Below are 20,997 nucleotides of genomic sequence, written 5' to 3'. Positions count from 1 at the left end.
GTAAAACCCAACATCCTTGTACTTATAAACAGACTTTTACTCCCATAAAATGAATAAAGGTATTGAAAAACTATTTCTTCTCTCATTATCATCATCATCATTTAGCTTTTTTTTTTTTTTTTTTTTGTCTACATTATAACTATATTTTTCAAATAATTAAAACGTTCGTAATATATTCGAACAGTGTATTTACTTAGCGCATTTTATGTTTACATTTCTTCACAAGTTTGTGAAGTTCACAGGAATTATTAGAGCACCTCTATTTTTCAAACTACTATTTTGCTAATCTTTCAATTTTGCTGAAATGCTTAACCTCGTAATGAATTTGCCTGGGCTGAAGAGGGTAGTGTGAAATCCAAGAATTTAATTTTAACTTCTCCTTACATATTATGTTCATTATCTTGATTTTTAAAGGCCTTAACTTAATGTTTCATGACAATACTCATATTTAAAAAATCCAAGATTATGATAGTATCCATTATAAGTATATTTATTCCTTTACCATGTCAAGGTCTTTCATAAGATAAAAAATATTCCGGATGTTGTTTCAGGGAAAACATCTCACACTTTTATTAAACTCCTCGTTTCGAATTTTCTGTTTTCCTCTCATATTTGCTTATGTCTCTAAAGCATCTTCAATTTACATTACCTTCCCGTAATGATATTCAAGAAACGATAACTTATCCCGAGTAATTTTTATGAAAAGAAAGCGTTAAATAAACAGATATTAACGAAGAAAACGGTAGACCGTAATACTGAAAGGAAGAAAGTCTAAAGTCGATATTTTATTGCATTTGTGAAAAATCGTCGTTTCTTGAAAGTGGAAACGGACAGTGGTAAGCCCCAAAGTAAATGTTTAAACAAATAATTTAAATAACTCAGAGGCAACTCAATCACATAAAAAATAAAGTTCATGACATTTAATCTCTCGTCATAAGGATCTTTCTCTAAGGAAAAGAAAAATCCCATGGAAGACCCTTGACCTATGACCTAATGTGAAAATAATGTTTGTGTGTGTGTGTGCGTTGTGTTTAATGTTTATCATCAACGTAAATTACATCAATTTATATATTGTCTGCTTGCTGGTTATATGGCTTGTTATGATGATGTATTTTAATTTTCGTGTAGCCCAGATGAATGGAAAAAAAGTGCGTGTTTCTCTAATTAGTACATTTAAAAAGAGAGAAAAGAAAAGGAACGAACACATACGGATTCTTGGACATGTGGATACTATTCGTCATTTCTGTAAATTCTGAACATTTCTTTCATCATCACTATCCTTATTCACCGTAGTTCGTTCATACAGTATTCAGTGTCAGAATGAACATTTTATAACATTCAGAATCTAGAATACAGCTCCGTAATCAGGTTATTCATATCACACATCCGAATCCTTAGATAAAACGGTGTTGTGAAACCTAGAAATAAACGGCCTTATTGCGTCTAGCATCATCGTGGGTTTTGACGCTCTTGCTGTCAGTTTATCACGTGTACATCCTCCCCGGACTCTTTACTGTAGTCCCGAAGTGTCTTGGCCTCGGTACACACACGGCGCTCGTTGGATGTGAGAGTGTAAAGGGACTATGTTTTATTCCTCGTTGGGTCTGGTTTAACGTGTTGGACATACGGGTAGTTGTTGGGTGTCATTCTTTTGTGAGTTGGTGAACGATGTGTGGGTTTTTGGTTACTGTGGATTATGAAGGTGTGAGCGCGTGTGTGGGAAATGAGTATTTGTCAACCCTGTGTGATGAAGAAGAGATACACACACAACAGTGGATATTTTCAGTGAAACGTGTGACCCCAACTATCATCTATGAGCAGTTATAAGAACATTTCTCCTTAGAGAACAACAGGAACCATTAACACGTAATACAACTCGGGGAAAAAAAAAAAAAACCAAAAAAGACAACTTCACTATCACTGTGTCCGTCTTACCACGTACGTGTGTTAAACATACTCCATGCCACGCAAGGGACACCGTATCAAGCAAGCCATACATGACCAACGACAAGTTTTCCACTAACACAACCCTTTTCATTGCGTCACGTTCTCTCATTATCAGTGTTTCGTGACGTTACGTTGTGTAGAGCGTTTTAGGCATAGTGGCAGATACGAGAATGTCTGAGTTGGAAAATCCAGCCAAGGGTTAATTTTTTTCTATGATTAAGCAGTAATTACAGCAGCAATGCAAGGATGATATTAATGATGATATTATAATAGCAGTAAAAGAAGTAATAATAGTGAAAAATAATGATAATAATAACAGTAAAAATTATGATGATAATGAGAGTGATAATAATGATTATGATAATGTTAATGATAATGATAATAACAATGATAATGATTTTAATGACAACAGCAACAACAACAACAATAATAATAGTAATAATAATTAAAATAACGGTAATAATAGTAGTTGTAGTAATAAGTACATACAAAATAATGAGATAACAGTGATAATCAGTAATAATAATATCAGTAATAATATATCAGTAATAATAACATCAACATAAGCCATCATAATAATAATGATAGTGACGACATTAATTATAATGATAATAACAAAAATATTAATAATGAAAATAATGATGATAATGATAATAATAGTAATAATACAATAGATAATGACAATGATGATAACAATGCTATTAATAATGACAATAAAAAAAACACTAGATAATAATAATAGCGATGACAGTAGGGCGGATAATGATGCCAGAAATAACACGATAATTATAGTAATAGTAAGAGTAATGCTGATAATAATGAAGTAATGCCAATAAAATCCATGACAGTAACCATAAGGATAATAAAACATATCAATAAAAGAAAAACAAAGTAATGATGATGATGATGACGATAATGATAGTGATAATAATACTGCTATTGATGATGATGATGATAATAATGATAATAATGATGATGATAATAATATCAATAATAGTGATTATGATTATGATTGATAATGATGATGATAGTGATGGTGATGGTGATGATGATGATGATGATAATGATAATGACAGAATAATAATGATAGCTATAACAACAACAAAACAAATACAATTATAGTCAAAAGATGATAATAATAACAATAATAATAAAATAATAATAATAATAATAATAATAATAATGATAATAATAATAACAATAATAATAATAATAATAATAATAATAATAATAACAAAATACTAATACTCATGATAATGATGATGATGAGGACGATAATATTATTATTAATAACAAGGGCAACAATAATAATAATGTTAAGAATTACATTATTGATAATAACATTATTGATGATAACAATAAAAATGATAAAGCTGACATCAATAGTAATAATACAATATAAACAACAACAATGATGATAATATTAATGATAATAAGAAAGATCAGTTAGTGATGACGAAAATCATAATGAAATGATAATAGTGAAAGTAAATGAAAAAAAATCGTTATCTTTTCTCACTTTGATTGACGTTGTGTTTCTGTATTCCTTTTGTTATTCCGTTCTGCTTAATATGATCTATTAATATCCTAATCCTTACGTTATGATTATGTTGATGACAACTCTTAAAAGTCGAAGTATCTTCAGTTCACTAAAGTTTGTCTTATGAGTGAACCGCAGAGTAGGATGATTTAGTTCACAGAAGAGGGTTGACCAGAATGAGCAGAAATCTCCGTATTGTTTGGCACGTGATGTTAGTTTATTTATTAGTTTGTTTATGAATTTATACATTTTCAGACTAGTTACTTGCATTGCACTTGCAATAGTTTTAAGGACATGGAAAAATGTAAACACAGTTTCATACAGGATCTCATTGGCTTTCGCAACTTGGGGATATTGTCTATCGTCTTTATCACCGGAAGACACTTCGAATTCCTTGGGGTTGTCTGCGTAAAAAGTTCATGTCGTGACGTAAACACTGCATGCAGAATAGAGTTGGGTTATTTCAATTTTAGTAACATACAGGAAATAGTAAAGAGAGCACGCGGGAGTTTCAACCTGCCGCCGCCATGGGTCTCGGGATCGTGGACATTTTGTTGCTGACGCTATCTGTGATGGTGAGCGCGGTCATCGGACTCTACCAGGGCTATGTGGGGCGCCGCGCCACGCCCGAATGCTACCTCATGGGCTCGAGGAAGATGAAGCCCTTGCCGCTGGCCATGAGCATGATGGTGGGCACAGTGTCGGCCATCACCATCATGGGCAACGCGGGCGAGATGTACGCGTACGGCACGCAGCTGTGGATCATGGACCTGGGCATCATTCTGGCTCTGGTCATCATCGCCAAGGTCATGATCCCCATCATCCACCCCATGGAGGTCGTCTCGCTGTACGAGGTGTGTGAGAACAAGGGTCGGGCGGAGCCTGCCTTCTTTGGCCCGACTTTGCCTTGTGCACGAGGCAAGCTGAGTACATATGTTTGCTTTAACATTCACTTTGTCGACTATTAAAGTGAGAGTGATATATACCGTCGAAGTTTTTCGACCTTGAGATATATTTCAGATAGAATCAGGGAACAGCATGATGATTTACAGCTGTGTTTCAGTACATTGAGAAGCGGTTCAACGCGAAGTGGCTGCGGCAGGCCACCGTGGTGTTGCAGCTGGTGGGCGGCTACTTCTTCATGGGCTTCCTGCTGTACCCGCCCTCCATCGCCTTACAAGCCTTCACGGGTCTCAGCATCCTCCTCAACATCTTCATTATGGGCGCCACCTGCACTTTCTACTCCACCATCGTAAGTGACCGACATTTTGGGTGTGGGGAAGCATGGAGGAGAGACTGATGAAAGACGAATAAAATGCAGCAACATATCTACATCACACAAGTGTGTGTGATGTAGATATGTAGCAACTTTATATGAATCCATAAGTTATATATAGAATACACACACACACACACATATATATATATGTATATAAACACACACACACACACACACACACACACACACACACACAATCAAACGCACACACACACACACACAATCAAACACACACACACACACACACACACACATATATATATATATATATATATATATATATATATATATATATATATATGCATATGTATATATACACATAGCAGGAGTGTGTTCTAGCAAATTCTGCTAAATGCAGTATTCAAATAGATTATTTTAAAATGTTTGCTTGGTCAACAACGCATAAACCCACACAGCTCGTTCTTGGCTTTGCTTGCCTGCATCTGTTCTCTGCGAGTGTGGAGAGAGAGAGAGAGAGAAGGGAGAGAGAGAGAGAGAGAGAGAGAGAGAGAGAGAGAGAGAGAGAGAGAGAGAGAGAGAGAGAGAGAGAGAGAGAGAGAGAGATATTGATACTCCTAATATCTTAAACACGTTTTTAATAATAATAGTAATAATAATGATAATGATTATAGTAATAATATTAATGATAATAGTAAAAATTACAGTAAAAGTAATAATAATAATGATAATAATTAACATAATTATCATATTATCATAATAATTATTACAATAATACTGAAACTAACAAGAGTAATAATGAGACTAGTATTAGAGACGATAATGATAATACTAATGGCGCTAATAAGAAAATGTACTTCACAGGGAGGCGTGAAAGCAGTGGTATACACAGACGTGTTCCAGGCTGTAGTAATGGTTGTTGGTGTTTTTTCTATTGTTGTCATGGGCTCTGTTAACGTTGGCGGCCTCGACGTGGTGTGGGCCATCGCTTACCAACATAATAGGACGGAGCTCTTCAAGTAAGTTATTTGGTGTCTCTAGGGGCGAGTGATGAAAGTTGATTTCATCTTTGATTATGTATGTGTGTGTGTGTGTGTGTGTGTGTGTGTGTGTGTGTGTGTGTGTGTGCGTGTGTGTGTGTGTGTGTGTGTGTCTATGTGTGTGTGTCTATGTGTGTGTGACTATGTGTGTGTGTCTATGTCTATGTGTGTGTGTGAGAGTGAGTGAGTGTGCGCACGTGCGAGTGTGTGCGTGTATGTGCGCACGTGTATGGGTGCGTGTACATCCGTATACCTATGTGTATATCTAAACCCACCTTCATAACCTCCACAGCATGGACCTCGACCCTTACCAACGCCACAGCTTTTGGCTCTGTATCGTTCTGGGTTTTTTCTTCACCCTCGGCACCTACGGCGTCAACCAGAGTCAAACACAGCGCTTCTTCAGCACCAAGTCTGTCCAAGACGCACAGAAGTAAGGTCCTCGATGTACATGCGCATATATCCGTTAATACTTAAGAAAGCATGTAATGTTCCTATTCAAAATTGAATACGATTTTTTTTTTTGTGATTTTGATGGTTTGAAATTAATTGATAAACGTATGGAACCACACAATATTGATATTCAGAATTGATTACTAACTGTAAGGGATATCACAACTGTGATGATTAAAACGAATTGCTAAACGCATAGAACTGCATAAAATTGATGGTTGAAATAATCACTTCAACGTATAACGTATACATATGTATATATGTGTGTGTGTGTGTGTGTGTGTGTGTGTGTGTGTGTGTGTGTGTGTGTGTGTGTGTGTGTGTGTGTCTGTGTCTGTGTCTGTGTGTGTGCATATATATATGAATATATATATATTTTATATATATATATATTTTACCAGGGTCATTTACTTCGCTGCGGTCGGGATGATCTTTCTGCGGGCGTTGATCCATCTTGCGGGCCTGGCCATCTACGCCCACTTCTACAAGTGCGATCCCCTGGCGGCTCCTGGGGTTGGGGAACCTGCTTACGTGGTCATCATCTACGTGCTGACGGTGCTAACGAGAGTCCCTGGTCTCGCCGGCATCTTCGTAGCGGCTATTTATGCTGCTGTTCTTAGGTACTGGGAGACTGAATGGTTCTGTAATCGGGGTCTGTGAAGAACAGCAAGAATCGTTTTGAAATCTGCGCTGTTGTTTTATTTTGTTATTATTATTTTTGGGGTAAGCTACTGTAGATGAGTCAATAGATTCATCTGATTAGGAATTCATATCTCCATATAATAACATAACAGTACATTGATGTTAACTATATAGAAAAATAACATATTAATATATTGATCTAACAGTATATAGACATAAACGACATACAACACATATACATTCACACACACACACACACACACACACACACACACACATACACACACACACACACACATACACACACACACATATATATATAGACGCATAAATATACATATAAGAAAATATACAAAACAACAACAAAAAACAAGCAGCATAGATATGGCTCCTGAAAGAAATTCCTTAGAGGGACAAGGAGATGATACCTCTTTCCGTCAACATCTACAGCTCAGTGTCGACTCAACTGAATTCCATGACGGCGCTGCTGTGGGCCGATTTCCTTAAGCCTCACCCCTTCTTCGCCTCCTTCAGTGACGTCAAGGCAGGAGCTCTGCAGAAGATCATAGGTGAGGCACGAGGCGGGAGAGGATGCTGAAGCTTATAGAATTGGTGTGTGTTTGTATGTGTGTATGTGTGTGTGTGTGTATGTGTGTGTGTGTGTGTGTGTGTGTGTGCATATGTATGTATGCAAACAAACAGATATGTAAATGCCCAGATAAGGAGACAGACACACAAAGAACGAGTGAAAAAGCGATCGAAAATTCCCTTTCGCTACACCATATAAGTCAAGTACATGCAAATTATATTTGCATGCACACAGGGCACACCAAGGTACTTTAACATTTTACACATATACGCGCATATACAATGTAGTTTACACACACACACACACACACACAAACACACAAACATATATAATCTATATAAACACACATATACAACGTACTGTGATTCATAAATACCCCAGAACACGCACAATACACACCCTTCCCGGTGTCTGCCTTTCAGTGCTCCTCTCTGGCATCGTGGCTATCGTCCTCGGTCTGGTGGTCTCAACGCTGGGCAGGTCCTTCCTGAGAGCGCTCTTCGCGATCACAGGCGCTCTCTCCGGTCCTCTCATCGGCCTGTTCATCGTCGGTCTCTTCTTCCCTTGGGTCAATCTGAAGGTAAGCGACGCACAGGGACGGTAATGTAAATTGATTATAAAACAGAGAGGGAAGGAACTAGGATGTATAAATGAATTGATAAAGATAAATAGAATAAACTGATATATAAATGAATGAATTAATAAATTAATAATTGATAGGTAAGTAAGTAGATGAATAAGTGAATAAGCGAAAAAATTGATTAATAAATACACAGATAAATAAATAAATACATAAATAATCAGATAAACAGACAGAGCAATAGATGAATAAGTAAGATAGATGTATAAAATAAAAAAATACATATAACAAGGACACAGTAACTTGTTTTTTTTTTCGAAATCCACTTGGATTCCATTTTCAGACCTGAAGATGGAATTCAGGTGGATTTCGAAACTGTAGTCTCACTTTCAATAAATCTAGTTTTTTTATTTTTTTTTTATTTTTTTATTATAAATTCACAGCAAAACTTGTTAAGAAGGTAAAAAAAGATGCAGAGACAATAATAAGTACCTGATCACTTTTTTATTTCCTTTGTACTGAAATCCTACTGTATTTCAATCTAAAAGGAAGCTTTGTCATCCCAAATTGCCTGGTCGTTGTTACCCTTGCCATCAAATATTGCCGGATTGTTGTTAGCTTTGTCATCCAAAACCGCCGGGTGATTGTAGATTTGCCATCCAAAACCGCCGGGTCGTTGTTAGCTTCGTCATCCAAAACCGCGGGTTGTTGTTAGCTTTGTTATCCAAAACCGCCGGATGATTGTTAGCTTTGCCATCCCAAACTGCCGGGTCATTGTTAGCTTTGCCATCCAAAACCGCCGGGTCGTTGTTAGCTTTGCCATCCCAAACTGCCGGGTCGTTGTTAGCTTTGTCACTCAATACTGCCGGGTCGTTGTTAGCTTTGCCATCCAAAACCGCCGGGTCGTTGTTAGCTTTGCCATCCCAAACTGCCGGGTCGTTGTTAGCTTTGCCATCCCAAACTGCCGGGTCGTTGTTAGCTTTGTCACTCAATACTACCGGGTCGTTGTTAGCTTTGCCATCCCAAACTACCGGGTCGTTGTTAGCTTTGTCATCCAAAACCGCCGGGTGATTGTAGTTTTGCCATCCAAAACCGCCGGGTCGTTGTTAGCTTTGCCATCCCAAACTGCCGGGTCGTTGTTAGCTTTGCCACTCAATATTGCCGGGTCGTTGTTATTGGTCCACAAGTGTTCTCAGACCAAATGAAACTGTATTAGCGTGGACATTTTGATGAATGAATGCATTTCCAGGCAGTTGCCCTTTTTAAATGCCTTTTTTTCGTGAGAAATAGTGCAAAGATACATTTATAGCCTTACTGTCAAGTATTTGTATACACATGTGATCTAAAACGGAATATTCAAAGCCATACAAAAATGTTAATTTAAAAAAAAAAAAAAAAGTATCATAGGGAAATCAGAAAATTCTAGAGCGTATTGATATGGTTAACTTTGATCTTTAATGTTTTGTTCTATCTCGTTAATATAATGTTTGCACTGTGACTATTAGTTCCTGATTATCCGTTGAATCAGCTAGACCTGCAAACTGTATAGCGATAGTTTGCACCAGATAAATAATATTGGGAAAATCTATTCTGTATTATTTATTTATTTAGGAGACCAAATTATTAACCAGTTGCTTTAATGCGTAATCACTGACCAAAAGAGATGAATATATGCATAAAACTTTGACAATGATACTTATATAATACAGATATAATACTTTTAATCTAATGATGATACTTATAATATAATGTGATACTTAATACTTGTAATATATTATGATATGTTACTTAATACTTGAAATATATTATGACATGATAATACTTATGATATATTTCATGATACTTATAATATAATTATGATATGATACCTATGATATAATACGATTCGTAATACTTATAATATAATTATGGTACTTAACACCTCTAACATGATGTAAAATACATGATACTTACAGTACATGCGTAGACACGTAAGTTCAGAAAGCCTGATATTCAATTCCATTTCCAGGGAGCTTCGGCTGGATTCTTTATCTCGATCATATTAAGTGTGTGGTTAGCCATCGGCCAACTGCTAAGCCAAACGCAGGAGCCCTTTTTGGCTATGTCTCAGGAAGGCTGCGCAAGCAACAGCACCAATACCACAGCTGCCAATGTTACGACACTGGCTGTTACTACATCCACCTCAGTCGCCTCTGTCACGGATGTCACCACGGAGGCTTCTTTGCCGATTGAAGAGTGAGTTCTTTATTATATATATATATATATGTGTGTGTGTGTGTGTGTATATATATTATTATTATTATTATTTTTTTTTTTTTTTTTTTTATATAGTGTAGTGAATATTCTACAATGCACGTCCTTTACCCAGTACCATTACGAGTACAAATAATATTAAATGCTCTTTTTAGAAGACCATGCACAATGAAATGTAAAAGATATCATACCCACTACTGGTTTTTCTCGTGCTAAATTTCAGAGAGAACGCCCGAGGGATCTACGGCCTTTCCTACTGCTTAAATTCTTTCCTGGGATCGGTCATCTGCATCGTGGTGGCCGCTGTCGTGACCGCTGCCACGGGTTAGTTACAAGGGGGTAACTGGTTAGCGGGAGCGAGTACTTAAAAAGAAAGAGAGAAAGAAAGAAGGAAGGAAAGAGAGAGAGAGAGAGAGAGAGAGAGAGAGAGAGAGAGAGAGAGAGAGAGAGAGAGAGAGAGAGAGAGAGAGAGAGAGAGAGAGAGAGAAAGAGAGAGAGAGAGAGATAAACGCACCGTGACACATAACAGACACTTCTTTAATATCCATTTTGATTATGCATTTAGGATATAACTAATAAGCAAGATGGATAAGGAACGCAACCCTAAACACAATTGTTGTTTTGGAACAAAGCAATACATTTTACACCACAGGATATTCAACTGGGGGTGGGGGGAGTGGACGCTTCCCCTGACCCCTATTTGCTAGTCCATCGGTTAGTTATCAGAGGCTGCGAATTGACTGATTTAAGGAAGACATGTTATAACTATTTACTGATTGACCGGTTAATGAAGACCTATTCTAAGCATCTGTTGATTTACTGGTCTGAATTTTGTTAAACCTTTAATATGACATTTAGTATTGCTGTCTTTCATCTGAAGTATTAATAATAATGATAATAATAATAATAAAGGTATTCGCTAAAGAGATAGATAGATAGATAGATAGATAGTGAGAGAGAGAGAGAGAGAGAGAGAGAGAGAGAGAGAGAGAGAGAGAGAGAGAGAGAGAGAGACAGAGAGAGGCAGAGAGAGAGAGAGAGAGAGACAGAGAAACAAAAAGACAGAAAGGCTGAAACAGACGAACAAATAGAGATTCAAACAGAATTAACGACAAACAGATAAGAGAAAAACTCCCATACTTGACCCAGACTCTCTTCCCCTCAGGTACCAATTCCTTAGACGACGTTGATCCACGCCTCGTCAACGGAACAGCGTGGCGAGTCTTCGAAAAACTGGCCATCCTGCGAGGTCGTGAGTCACCCCTGAAGAAAGTCCTTCAGAGGTCCGGGTCTACTAGTAAAGAAAACGGGAGAAGAGACAACAAAGTGAGAGAGATGATTGAAAAGGAACCTCTTCCTACGCAGAGGGACTCGAAGAACAACGAAGATGATGGCAGTGTGTGAAGAATAAGAGCGTAAAGAAGCGAATGAAGAATAATAAAGAGAGAGAAAAATGAGAGAATATAATGTGCAGGTCATGAAAAAAACGAGAGTTCGAATAACAAGAAAAAGAAGCGTACGGAGAAAAAGGAAAAAAGAGTGTGAAGGAGAAAAAAGAGAAAAAAAGAAAAAGAGAGAAAGAAGTTACACGAAGAAAAATAAAAAATAATCGAGTAAATGAAGAAAAAGAAGATGATGAAAAAAAGGTGTGTAAAATATAAGAAGAAAGAAGCCCTTTGATGAACAAGATGGATCAAGTTTTGAAGAAAAATAGAGTATCAACAGAAAACAAAACAAACAAACAAGGTGTTCATGGAATAAGAACAATGTAATATAGAGTAAATATAAGAACTACGAAGCCTGTAAGAGAGAAAATAAATATAGAAATAGCAAGATAGAATTAAAAAAAAAAAAAAAAATGGAAGATAAAGAAAAAACTTAAATTTGAAACGTAAATGCACGTAAACAGAACAAAACAAAAACAAATAAAAATAAATAAATATATAAAAACAACAATAAAACAACAAAATAACTACATACACACATAAAAAAAAATGAGTTCACAGACAAATTAAAAACAGGGAATAATGAACAAGAAATAATCTCTGCGAAGCGTGGAGACAAAATAAAAGATAACAATGTCACGTCCCTGCCTCCTTCACCTCAAGACTACGTGCGTGATGGATATGCACAGACCTAGAAGACGCCGCCTCATTAGAGTGGGAGATTCTTCGTTATTCTTGTAACAAATAAAAATAAATAAAAAATCTTAAAATGTCTAAATGAATACGTGATTGTTTTACTTACATATTCTTATTTTCGTATTTCGTGTTTAGCTGTCAAATACATATATATGTATACACACACACACACACGCACACATACACACACACACACACACACATACACATTTATACTAGTTTATCTGTATATTTGTGTATTTGTAAGATTTATAATATAATTGATATATGTAATCTAGTTCATATACTAATCTGTAAATTATATACATATTCATACATATATACATGGACACACACACACACACACACACACACACACATACACATGCGTTTTTGGATACATATAAATATATATACACATATATAGATATATAGATACATAAATGTATAAATACACTCGCACACACATTATATATATATATATATATATATATATATATATATATATATATATATGACTGCCGCGATAGTCCAGTGGTTAGCGCACTGAGCCAGAGTTCAATTCCCCGTCGTGGCAGTCGTAAAAATGCTTGCACTTCGACTGCTAGCTCGAGCCCAATCTCACGGCGAGAAAACGACATATCGCCTTCAGAAGTAAAACGCAGGTGTCTTTAGGGGAAGTCACCGCCGTCGCACAGGTGTTAGCGCGCCGAACCGCGGTTGATTAGGAAGGGCATCTAATCAGGCAAGGGTGGCACTTCCAAATAACCTTTCAATAGTGATCTGAGAGAGGCCTATGTCCTGCAGTGGAATGAATGCCTGCTAGAAAAAATAAATAATAAGAGAAAATATATATACTCATATATATTCATATATATATGTATACATATGTGTACAAATTCATATGTATATATATATATATATATATAAGTATGCTAATATATATATATATATATATATATATATATATATAAGTATGCTAATATATATATATATATATATATATATATATATATATATAAGTATGCTAATATATATATATATATATTTATATAAGTATGCTAATATATATATATATATATATATATATATATATATATATATATATGTGTGTGTGTGTGTGTGTGTGTGTGTGTGTGTGTGTGTGTGTAAATAAATTGCGAATCAATAGTCGGAGCGCAGGCCTTTTTTACGACCGCCGCGACGGGGAATTGAACTCGGGACCATGAGGGTTGGAGTACAGTACTGTAACCACTAGACTATCGCGGCAGTACACACACACACACACACACACACACACACACACACACACACACACACACACACACACACACACACACACACACACACACACACACACACACACACACACACACACACACACAGAGTCACATGAATAAACGTGTACATGTGGTTTATTTCTATATGTCAAAAAGCCTGTGTCATGACACTGCATGACACTGGCTTCTTCCGATACATGTTTAGGAGGAAAACCAGTCGAAGTACAGCTGTGTGTAGCTTGCTGTGAGTCATTTAGTAGTTACTAGCAAGCATTGCCACAGAACACACACACACACACACACATACACACACACACACACACACACACACACACACACACATATATATATATATGAATGTGTGTGTATTTATATATATATATATATATATATACATATATATATACACACTCACATACACATTCGTTCATATGTGTGTGTGTGTGTGTTTGTGTGTGTGTGTGTATCTCATATATATGGTCATAATTGTGAATGCGTTCACATTTATCTTCTAATTTAAAACCTTTTCCTTGTAAATTCTTTAAGTACACGCGCGCCTCTGTATGTGTGTGCGTGTGTGTGTAGTTTGGCGTAGATACATATCTACGATTGTTTATCTTATCTTTGTTCTAATGGAATATAATCAGCATGGATATCTTCAACAGACTGGTACAGAAACAATCAGAGTTGTATGATAATTTAATAGTATTTTAGCTGATCAAATTTGCTGTATTATTTCCCATCTCATGAAAAAAAAAAAAAAAAAAAAATAGATAAATGCTATTTTCACCAAAACCTTCAGATATTCACTGATAATTTCATGCCTTATTTCCAAAATAATGTAATGTTATGACCATGCATTAAATGTACCACAGCTTGCCCACGCCTGTGCAGTTAGCCAGGGTGGTAAATAAAGGACTAAACTAAAACTATTTCCAAAAGTTGCCACAAACAGAGCGACTTTTGGATTCTATTTTTATGATAATTACAGTAATCACCTCCCGACATAACTCCAACGTAATGGTATTCTGCTTTAAAAGGCAAAGAAATACAAGTAACTATTAACAATGAATTAAACCTGTTTGCAGAAATCTAATACCGCAATAAACAGGTGACCTGCCAACACCCCCATTGCGTGAGTATCTTGGATCTTCTGTGCTTATCAAATCTTATCATCAACGTTACCGCCTTTGGAGAGAGGCAGTGTCGCTTTGTCTGCCTCTCTGACTCCAACATTACTGTGTTCTGCTGTGAGTAAGTACAACCCACTTAGAACTGAATGACAGAAACGCTTTTACTTCATCTTTTGGTCTGTGAATTCATAAAGGTTAAACGTGCGAATAGGTACTTCGTTTGCTTCGGTAAGTATCAGTTGCGTATATGTGTATAAATATGTGAACACACACATACATATATATGTGTATAGATATGTAAACACACATACATAATTATATATATGTACATAATGTATATGTATATATACACGTACACATACACATATACATATACATACACACATACATACATGATTATATGTATACATAAATGTATATGTATATATACATACTTATACATATGTATATACATAAAGATACATATATATACATGTATAGACATGTATATATGTATACATATATACATGTGTAAATATATGTATATATATACTCACCCGCGCGCGCGCGCGAATTTATATTTATGTGTGTGTACACATACATATATACGTTCATATGTAAATAAATGTATAAATATGTAGATATAGACACATATGTAGATATCTATCTATATATACATGTGTATACAAACACATATGTGTTTTTGCTTGTGTCCGTATATCTCAAGATATTCACATATTACATACTACACACACACATACATGTCTATATACATATATATATATATATGTATATATACATACATATATGTATGCATGTATTTATGTATATATACATTTATTTATTTTGTATTTACATATATTATATATACGGTATATACATACACACATGTATCCATATGTACATATGAGGACACACACACACTCATATATATATATACATATATATATTGTCACTCACAAAACAATTGTCATTTTAGGGTGACTTTTGGGGTTTTGCCCATATTAAAGCTTCATTTTATGATGCATGTAATGGTATATTATTGCAGAAGTGGTCTAAAATCCTCCCCAAAATAGGTGTATATTTCTATACACATACACACACATATATACATGTATATGTTTACATATATACATATATATATGCACAGACACAGACACACACTAATATATAATATATATATATATATATATATATATATATATATAGACTTATCTATTCACATGCATATATACGCTTACATGTACATATATATACTTATATATATATATATATATATATATATGCAAATATTTATCTATATATTCTGTATGTGTGTCTGTGTGTTCTTTTGTGTGTGTGTATCTCAATAGATATTTGTATATTCACATATTACATACTAAACACACACACACACACACACACACACACACACACACACACACACACACACACACACACACACACACACACATAAATACATATATTATACATTTATATATATACATTATATATATTATACATTTTATATATATACACTATATGTACATATACATATATACATATACTCAGATATACACACATCTACATATGTAAAGACACACACACACTCACTCATATATATATATATATATATATATATTTATATATATATTTATATATGTATGTATGTATATGTATGTATATATATATGTATATATATATATATATACATACATACATGTGTAAATATATGTTTATATATATTGTCACCCTCATAAAATAACTGCCCAAGTCATTTTTGGGTGATTTCTGGATTTTGGCATATATTAAAGCTCCAATCTGTGATGCACTTAATGGCATAACTGTCAGTGCCATGCCCATTGTAGAAGTGGTCTAAAATCCCCCAAAACTTTTCTGACTGTATCCCAAAGTGATTTAGGCATTATTATCAGAGTGACAAATAAATATTTCTGCCTATACCAAACAACGATAGTGTGAAAAAATAGGGCAACATTGAGAAAAGTGCGAGGACAACAGAGCAGGGGATATGAACTTTGAAGGAAATGTGTTAGGAAATATAATAGAATGAGTCTTGCTTGTGGTTCTCAATAACTATGTACAGATGTCTGCAGGGGCATTTTTGTGCTGTATGAACAAGTGTATTTTTGTGCTCTTTTCCGAATGAGTAAAATAATTTGACATGAGCCAGAATATGCATTGAAAGTCATAAAACTGGGGATACTAAGAGACAAGTTTCTTCATTCACAGTTCCTACTGCCTTCATCACTGACAGGTTTCCCTCTGCTGAATAGAAATGTATGATACAAAAAAAAAAAAATGAAAATCGTCACTAGACAGAGGTTTGATTATCTGTTAAGACTTAGATATTGCCAATTTCACAGGTAATGTTGGGAAATGCAGGTGTAGCTTATCGATAAGAATGTTATGAGCAATTCAGAGCTGCAAGATGGAAGTGAAACGTCAGGCAGTAACTTGGAGCTGCATGTTGAATATCTAAATTGAATCATGGTCCGCACTATCACTCAGATAAATATTTACCAGGATCTAAGACTGAAGTAGTTGAACATGATGCATCAATATGGGTTAATTTGGATCACAAAGAGAGTACTGGCATTGGTGAAAATGTAAGGATTCTTATTGCCAAATTCAAAAATATGTTCCTTATTGTTTTATATCAGTGACTAAGTATTGCTTAACAAAACATTTTGTCCACTAGATATTTTGGTCATGATTTAAACATATATGACACAATTAAACGAAAACTAGTGAACAATGTCCTCAGTAAGCGAGAATATACCATGCTCATTCAGTGTGAGGACCAAACCAAACCAACATTATCAGACAGATTATTCACCAACACATCTTGAATATCTAGAACTCATTCTTAACAGCATCAGACCTAAACAGAGAGAGATTGCTTTATGTAAGGGATAGAACAGTCAAGTACAATCTATCATTCAAGATTCAGTTAATCCATAAAATGGATCCCTTTGATCCCATCAAAACTCTCCATCAAAATTTGGAAATTAACCGACAGTTATGCCAGATGACTGCTATAGCTTCTTTGACACCTTGATATTACGATTACCCTTTTACAGCAAACTAGTAGCTGTAAAAAAAATAACCAATATTTTGAGGACGAATACGTTACATTCGTGTCCTTTTCCTTGAGTTTCTAGTCTACAGAAGCTGAAATGCCATTTCAAATGATCAGGAGAGCTCTTTCAGAATGTCTAAATATGGTCAAGGAAACAATGTATTGAAAATGACATCGTTACTTTCAAACTCTTTTCCTTGAGTTTATATTTAAGAGGGTGACAGAAGATCTAAGAATTTTATTTTATTTTCTAATGTACTAGTGCTTCGGAATTGTGTCCAAGTCATATGTAAGCATTTACAGTGCGAATGTGAATGTGTTTGTCATTCTATCAATATGCTAAAGAAGGACAAGAAATTTAGAAAATAAGGCAAGTGGAAAACTTGACTTTCTATGAGGATATATATATATACATATATATATATATATATATATATATATATATATATATATATATATAATATATAATATAATTGTACACTTAAACTTACATACCTAGATATCCAGATATAGGAAATATAGGCATAAAACATAAAGAATATGCTTGTGATTTAGAGATAAGATTATTACATGATTGGTATAATGTAACGCCAGCTCATGATCACAGCTAGCCAGTGACTCATAATCAGCAGTTATTGAAATGATGATCAGTTAAATGTAAAGAAAATCCTTAACTGCAGTGATGTGTCATCGATTATCAGTGACTGTGTGAAACTGAATCACTCTCCTTTATAAGCGTATTTTTAAATGTAAAATGTGTATATATTCGTGTATATGATAATATATATATATACATATTTATAAGTATATAGATATGTACATATATATACACATACATATGTATATGTATATATACACACATGCATATATATATATATATATATATATATATATATATATATATATATATATGCACACACACACACACACACACACACACACACACACACACACACACACACACACACACACAGTGTACATGCAATATTTAAAAGAAATAATGAGATGTGGAGTAATTCTTATTAACTTATTCTAAAAAAAAAAAAAAGGAAAATAAAAATATTAAAGTACCCACTGCGAACTTACAACAAAAGATTATTTAAAACCAAGATATATAACAGTTTATCCGAAATATAGAAAAAGAAGCATTCCATTGGTTTAATATTGCTATCATTGTATATTAATTGTTTATTCGAAACACAGAAAACGGAACATCTTCATTATTTGTCATCACTAATTTGTTTTTTACATTTTTTCAGCAGTTAGTCAGTGGACACCTGCTTGATCGTAAAGCTTAAGGACAGACAGACAGAATGATTGATCTGCAAAATTTAAAGCAGCCGTCAGTGGCCATTAAAGCAGCTGAAGTCGTAAGTAGAATTAATCACATTGGGTCATTTCAGAAAGATTTGCGTAATTTATACGTGTGTAATTATATAAGTATGTGTTTAAGTGCATGTGCATGTCCGTGTCTTTATATATGTATGTGTGGTAGAAAAAAACACAATGTAAAACTAGATTTATTGAAATTGAGGCAACAGTTTCGGAATCCACCTGGATTCCATCCTCAGGTCTCAAGAGAAGGGAGAGGAAGGGGTATAAAACAGAGAAAGGAAAGGCAACGCGGTAACACGGGGCAGGTGAGAATAGACGAACGGAAGCGAATGGAGGTCAGATCAGGTCGGAGGGTCGGGCGGACTGTGTGCAGCCGGAGAGGAAGCGAAGAGGCTCTCGGCAGGTTGAAATTAGGCAGCAGCTGTATTAAGGAGGATTCCACCAATCTGCGGACGTGGACGTCAGCGGAAGGAAAGACAATTCCCATGCGTTACCGCGAGGCCCTTCAAAGCTTGCGCAGGGAGGATGTCACCATTTTGCCTTCTGACAAGGGCAACTCGATGGTGCCTCCTACCTGCAGAAGGTCCGTGACCTGTTGGATGACGCTTACACCTATGCTCCCCTGACCAGAGACCCCCGGGAACGTATTGATGCTACTTCCCACCGTCGCCTGTAGGCGATAGCAGCTTGTTTCCCGGTGGCGAACCTCTACCAGAGGTTCAAGGTCATCAACCCTCGTCTCCCTCACTTCTATGGGCTTCCTAAAACCCATAACCCGTTCGTGCCTCTGCGCCCCATCATCTCTTCCCGGGGATCTGTGACGCACCCTCTGGCAGCTTGGCTGGCGAAGTCCCTTACTCCCCTTCTCGGCACCTTCTCTCCTCCTCACCTCCGCCACTCTTAGGACTTCATCTCCCGTGTCCGTGGAGTCCCTACGGCGACCATGATGAGTTTGAATGTCGACTCCCTTTTCACCAAGGTCCCGCTTGATGACGTCCTCGCTTTTCTTGAGAAGAGGCTCCCCCCAGAGAATCCTCGTCTCCCTCTGGCCACCAACGTCTTCCTCCAGCTGATTCGTCTGTGTGTGCAGTCGAATTCCTTTTCCTTTGAGGGTCGCTTCTACTCCAAGACCTTCGGTGTTGCCATGGGCTCTCCCCTCTCTCCGGTGTTGGTTAATCTATTTATGGAATTCTTCGACTCTGAGCTTCTCCCTTCTGTCTGAGGTATGTTGATGACATCTACGCTCTTTGGCCTCATGACCCTGCCCTGTTCTCGGACTTCCTGACCCAGCTGAACTCTCTGTCCCCTTCCATCCATTTCAAGGTGGAATGGGAGGTTGACAACAAGCTCCCCTTCTTGGACACCCTAGAGCATCGCTCTGCTGACCACTTCTCCTTCTCCATATACAGGAAGCCTATGCATAGTGGTATGTACATACACTTCTCATACCATCCTCTCCATGTAAAGAGAGGTGTCGCCACTTCGCTGTTCCTCCGCGCCCTCCGCATCTGTGACCCCAGTACCTGGATGGAGAGATCGACTACCTGCGTCGTTCGTTCTCCAAACTGGGCTACCCTCGTCATGTTCTCGACGCCGCGTCATCCAGGGCACGGCGTACCTTCTACCACGACTCCTCTCCTAAAGAGACTCCTCACCTGCTCGTTCTCAGCCTGCCCTATACTGAGGAGATCTACTCTCTCCGCCGCCCTCCTCACACTCTCAACTGTAGGATGATCTTTCGCCAAGTGAACACTCTCCGTCGTAACCTGGTCCACACCTCTTCCTCGAAG

The 20,997-nt window shown here is 36.3% G+C and overlaps 2 protein-coding genes across 9 annotated transcripts in view; both read left to right on the top strand.

The window, feature by feature from the left end:
• Nucleotides 1–1,443: 1,443 nt before the first annotated feature.
• Nucleotides 1,444–12,508, top strand: LOC125029074 (sodium-coupled monocarboxylate transporter 1-like). Of its 4 annotated transcripts, none has more exons than XM_047618828.1 (11): nt 1,444–1,572; nt 3,971–4,341; nt 4,551–4,739; nt 5,589–5,743; nt 6,057–6,197; nt 6,619–6,837; nt 7,310–7,428; nt 7,871–8,028; nt 10,037–10,263; nt 10,505–10,605; nt 11,447–12,508. In XM_047618828.1, the coding sequence occupies exons 2-11, from the start codon at nt 4,015–4,017 to the stop codon at nt 11,683–11,685; spliced, it is 1,875 nt and encodes a 624-aa protein (XP_047474784.1). In that variant the 5' UTR covers nt 1,444–1,572; nt 3,971–4,014; the 3' UTR covers nt 11,686–12,508. The 4 variants fall into 4 exon arrangements, with proteins under 4 accessions (XP_047474784.1, XP_047474785.1, XP_047474786.1 ...); XM_047618829.1 differs by having other exon boundaries at nt 1,449–1,564; XM_047618830.1 differs by having other exon boundaries at nt 1,499–1,572; nt 3,961–4,341.
• A 2,355-nt stretch (nt 12,509–14,863) lies between these two features.
• The window catches only part of LOC125029037, a 15,512-nt gene continuing 9,378 nt past the window's right edge, over nt 14,864–20,997 (top strand). The window contains exons 1-2 of one of the 5 annotated variants that reach the window (XM_047618766.1): nt 14,864–14,935; nt 19,135–19,242. In XM_047618766.1, the coding sequence (XP_047474722.1) occupies nt 19,186–19,242 (57 nt within the window). In that variant the 5' untranslated portion in view covers nt 14,864–14,935; nt 19,135–19,185. Of the gene's footprint in view, nt 15,043–19,131; nt 19,243–20,997 lie in introns of all 5 variants that reach the window. The other 4 variants (XM_047618767.1, XM_047618769.1, XM_047618768.1 and 1 more) reach the window with 4 other exon arrangements.

The sequence above is a fragment of the Penaeus chinensis genome, chromosome 9 (genome assembly GCF_019202785.1).
Source record: "Penaeus chinensis breed Huanghai No. 1 chromosome 9, ASM1920278v2, whole genome shotgun sequence".
Lineage (NCBI taxonomy): Eukaryota > Metazoa > Arthropoda > Malacostraca > Decapoda > Penaeidae > Penaeus > Penaeus chinensis.
The sequence above is the reverse complement of the archived record's forward strand: the minus strand, read 5'-3'. Positions and strand labels throughout refer to the sequence as shown.

Excerpts from the sequence above, each read along its gene's own strand:
- LOC125029074 (XM_047618828.1), top strand. The coding sequence starts at position 4,015 with ATGGGTCTCGGGATCGTGGACATTTTGTTGCTGACGCTATCTGTGATG. Across the intron at positions 8,029-10,036 it reads TCCCTTGGGTCAATCTGAAG|GGAGCTTCGGCTGGATTCTT; the intron begins GTAAGCGACGCA and ends TTCCATTTCCAG. Across the intron at positions 10,606-11,446 it reads TGTCGTGACCGCTGCCACGG|GTACCAATTCCTTAGACGAC; the intron begins GTTAGTTACAAG and ends TCTTCCCCTCAG.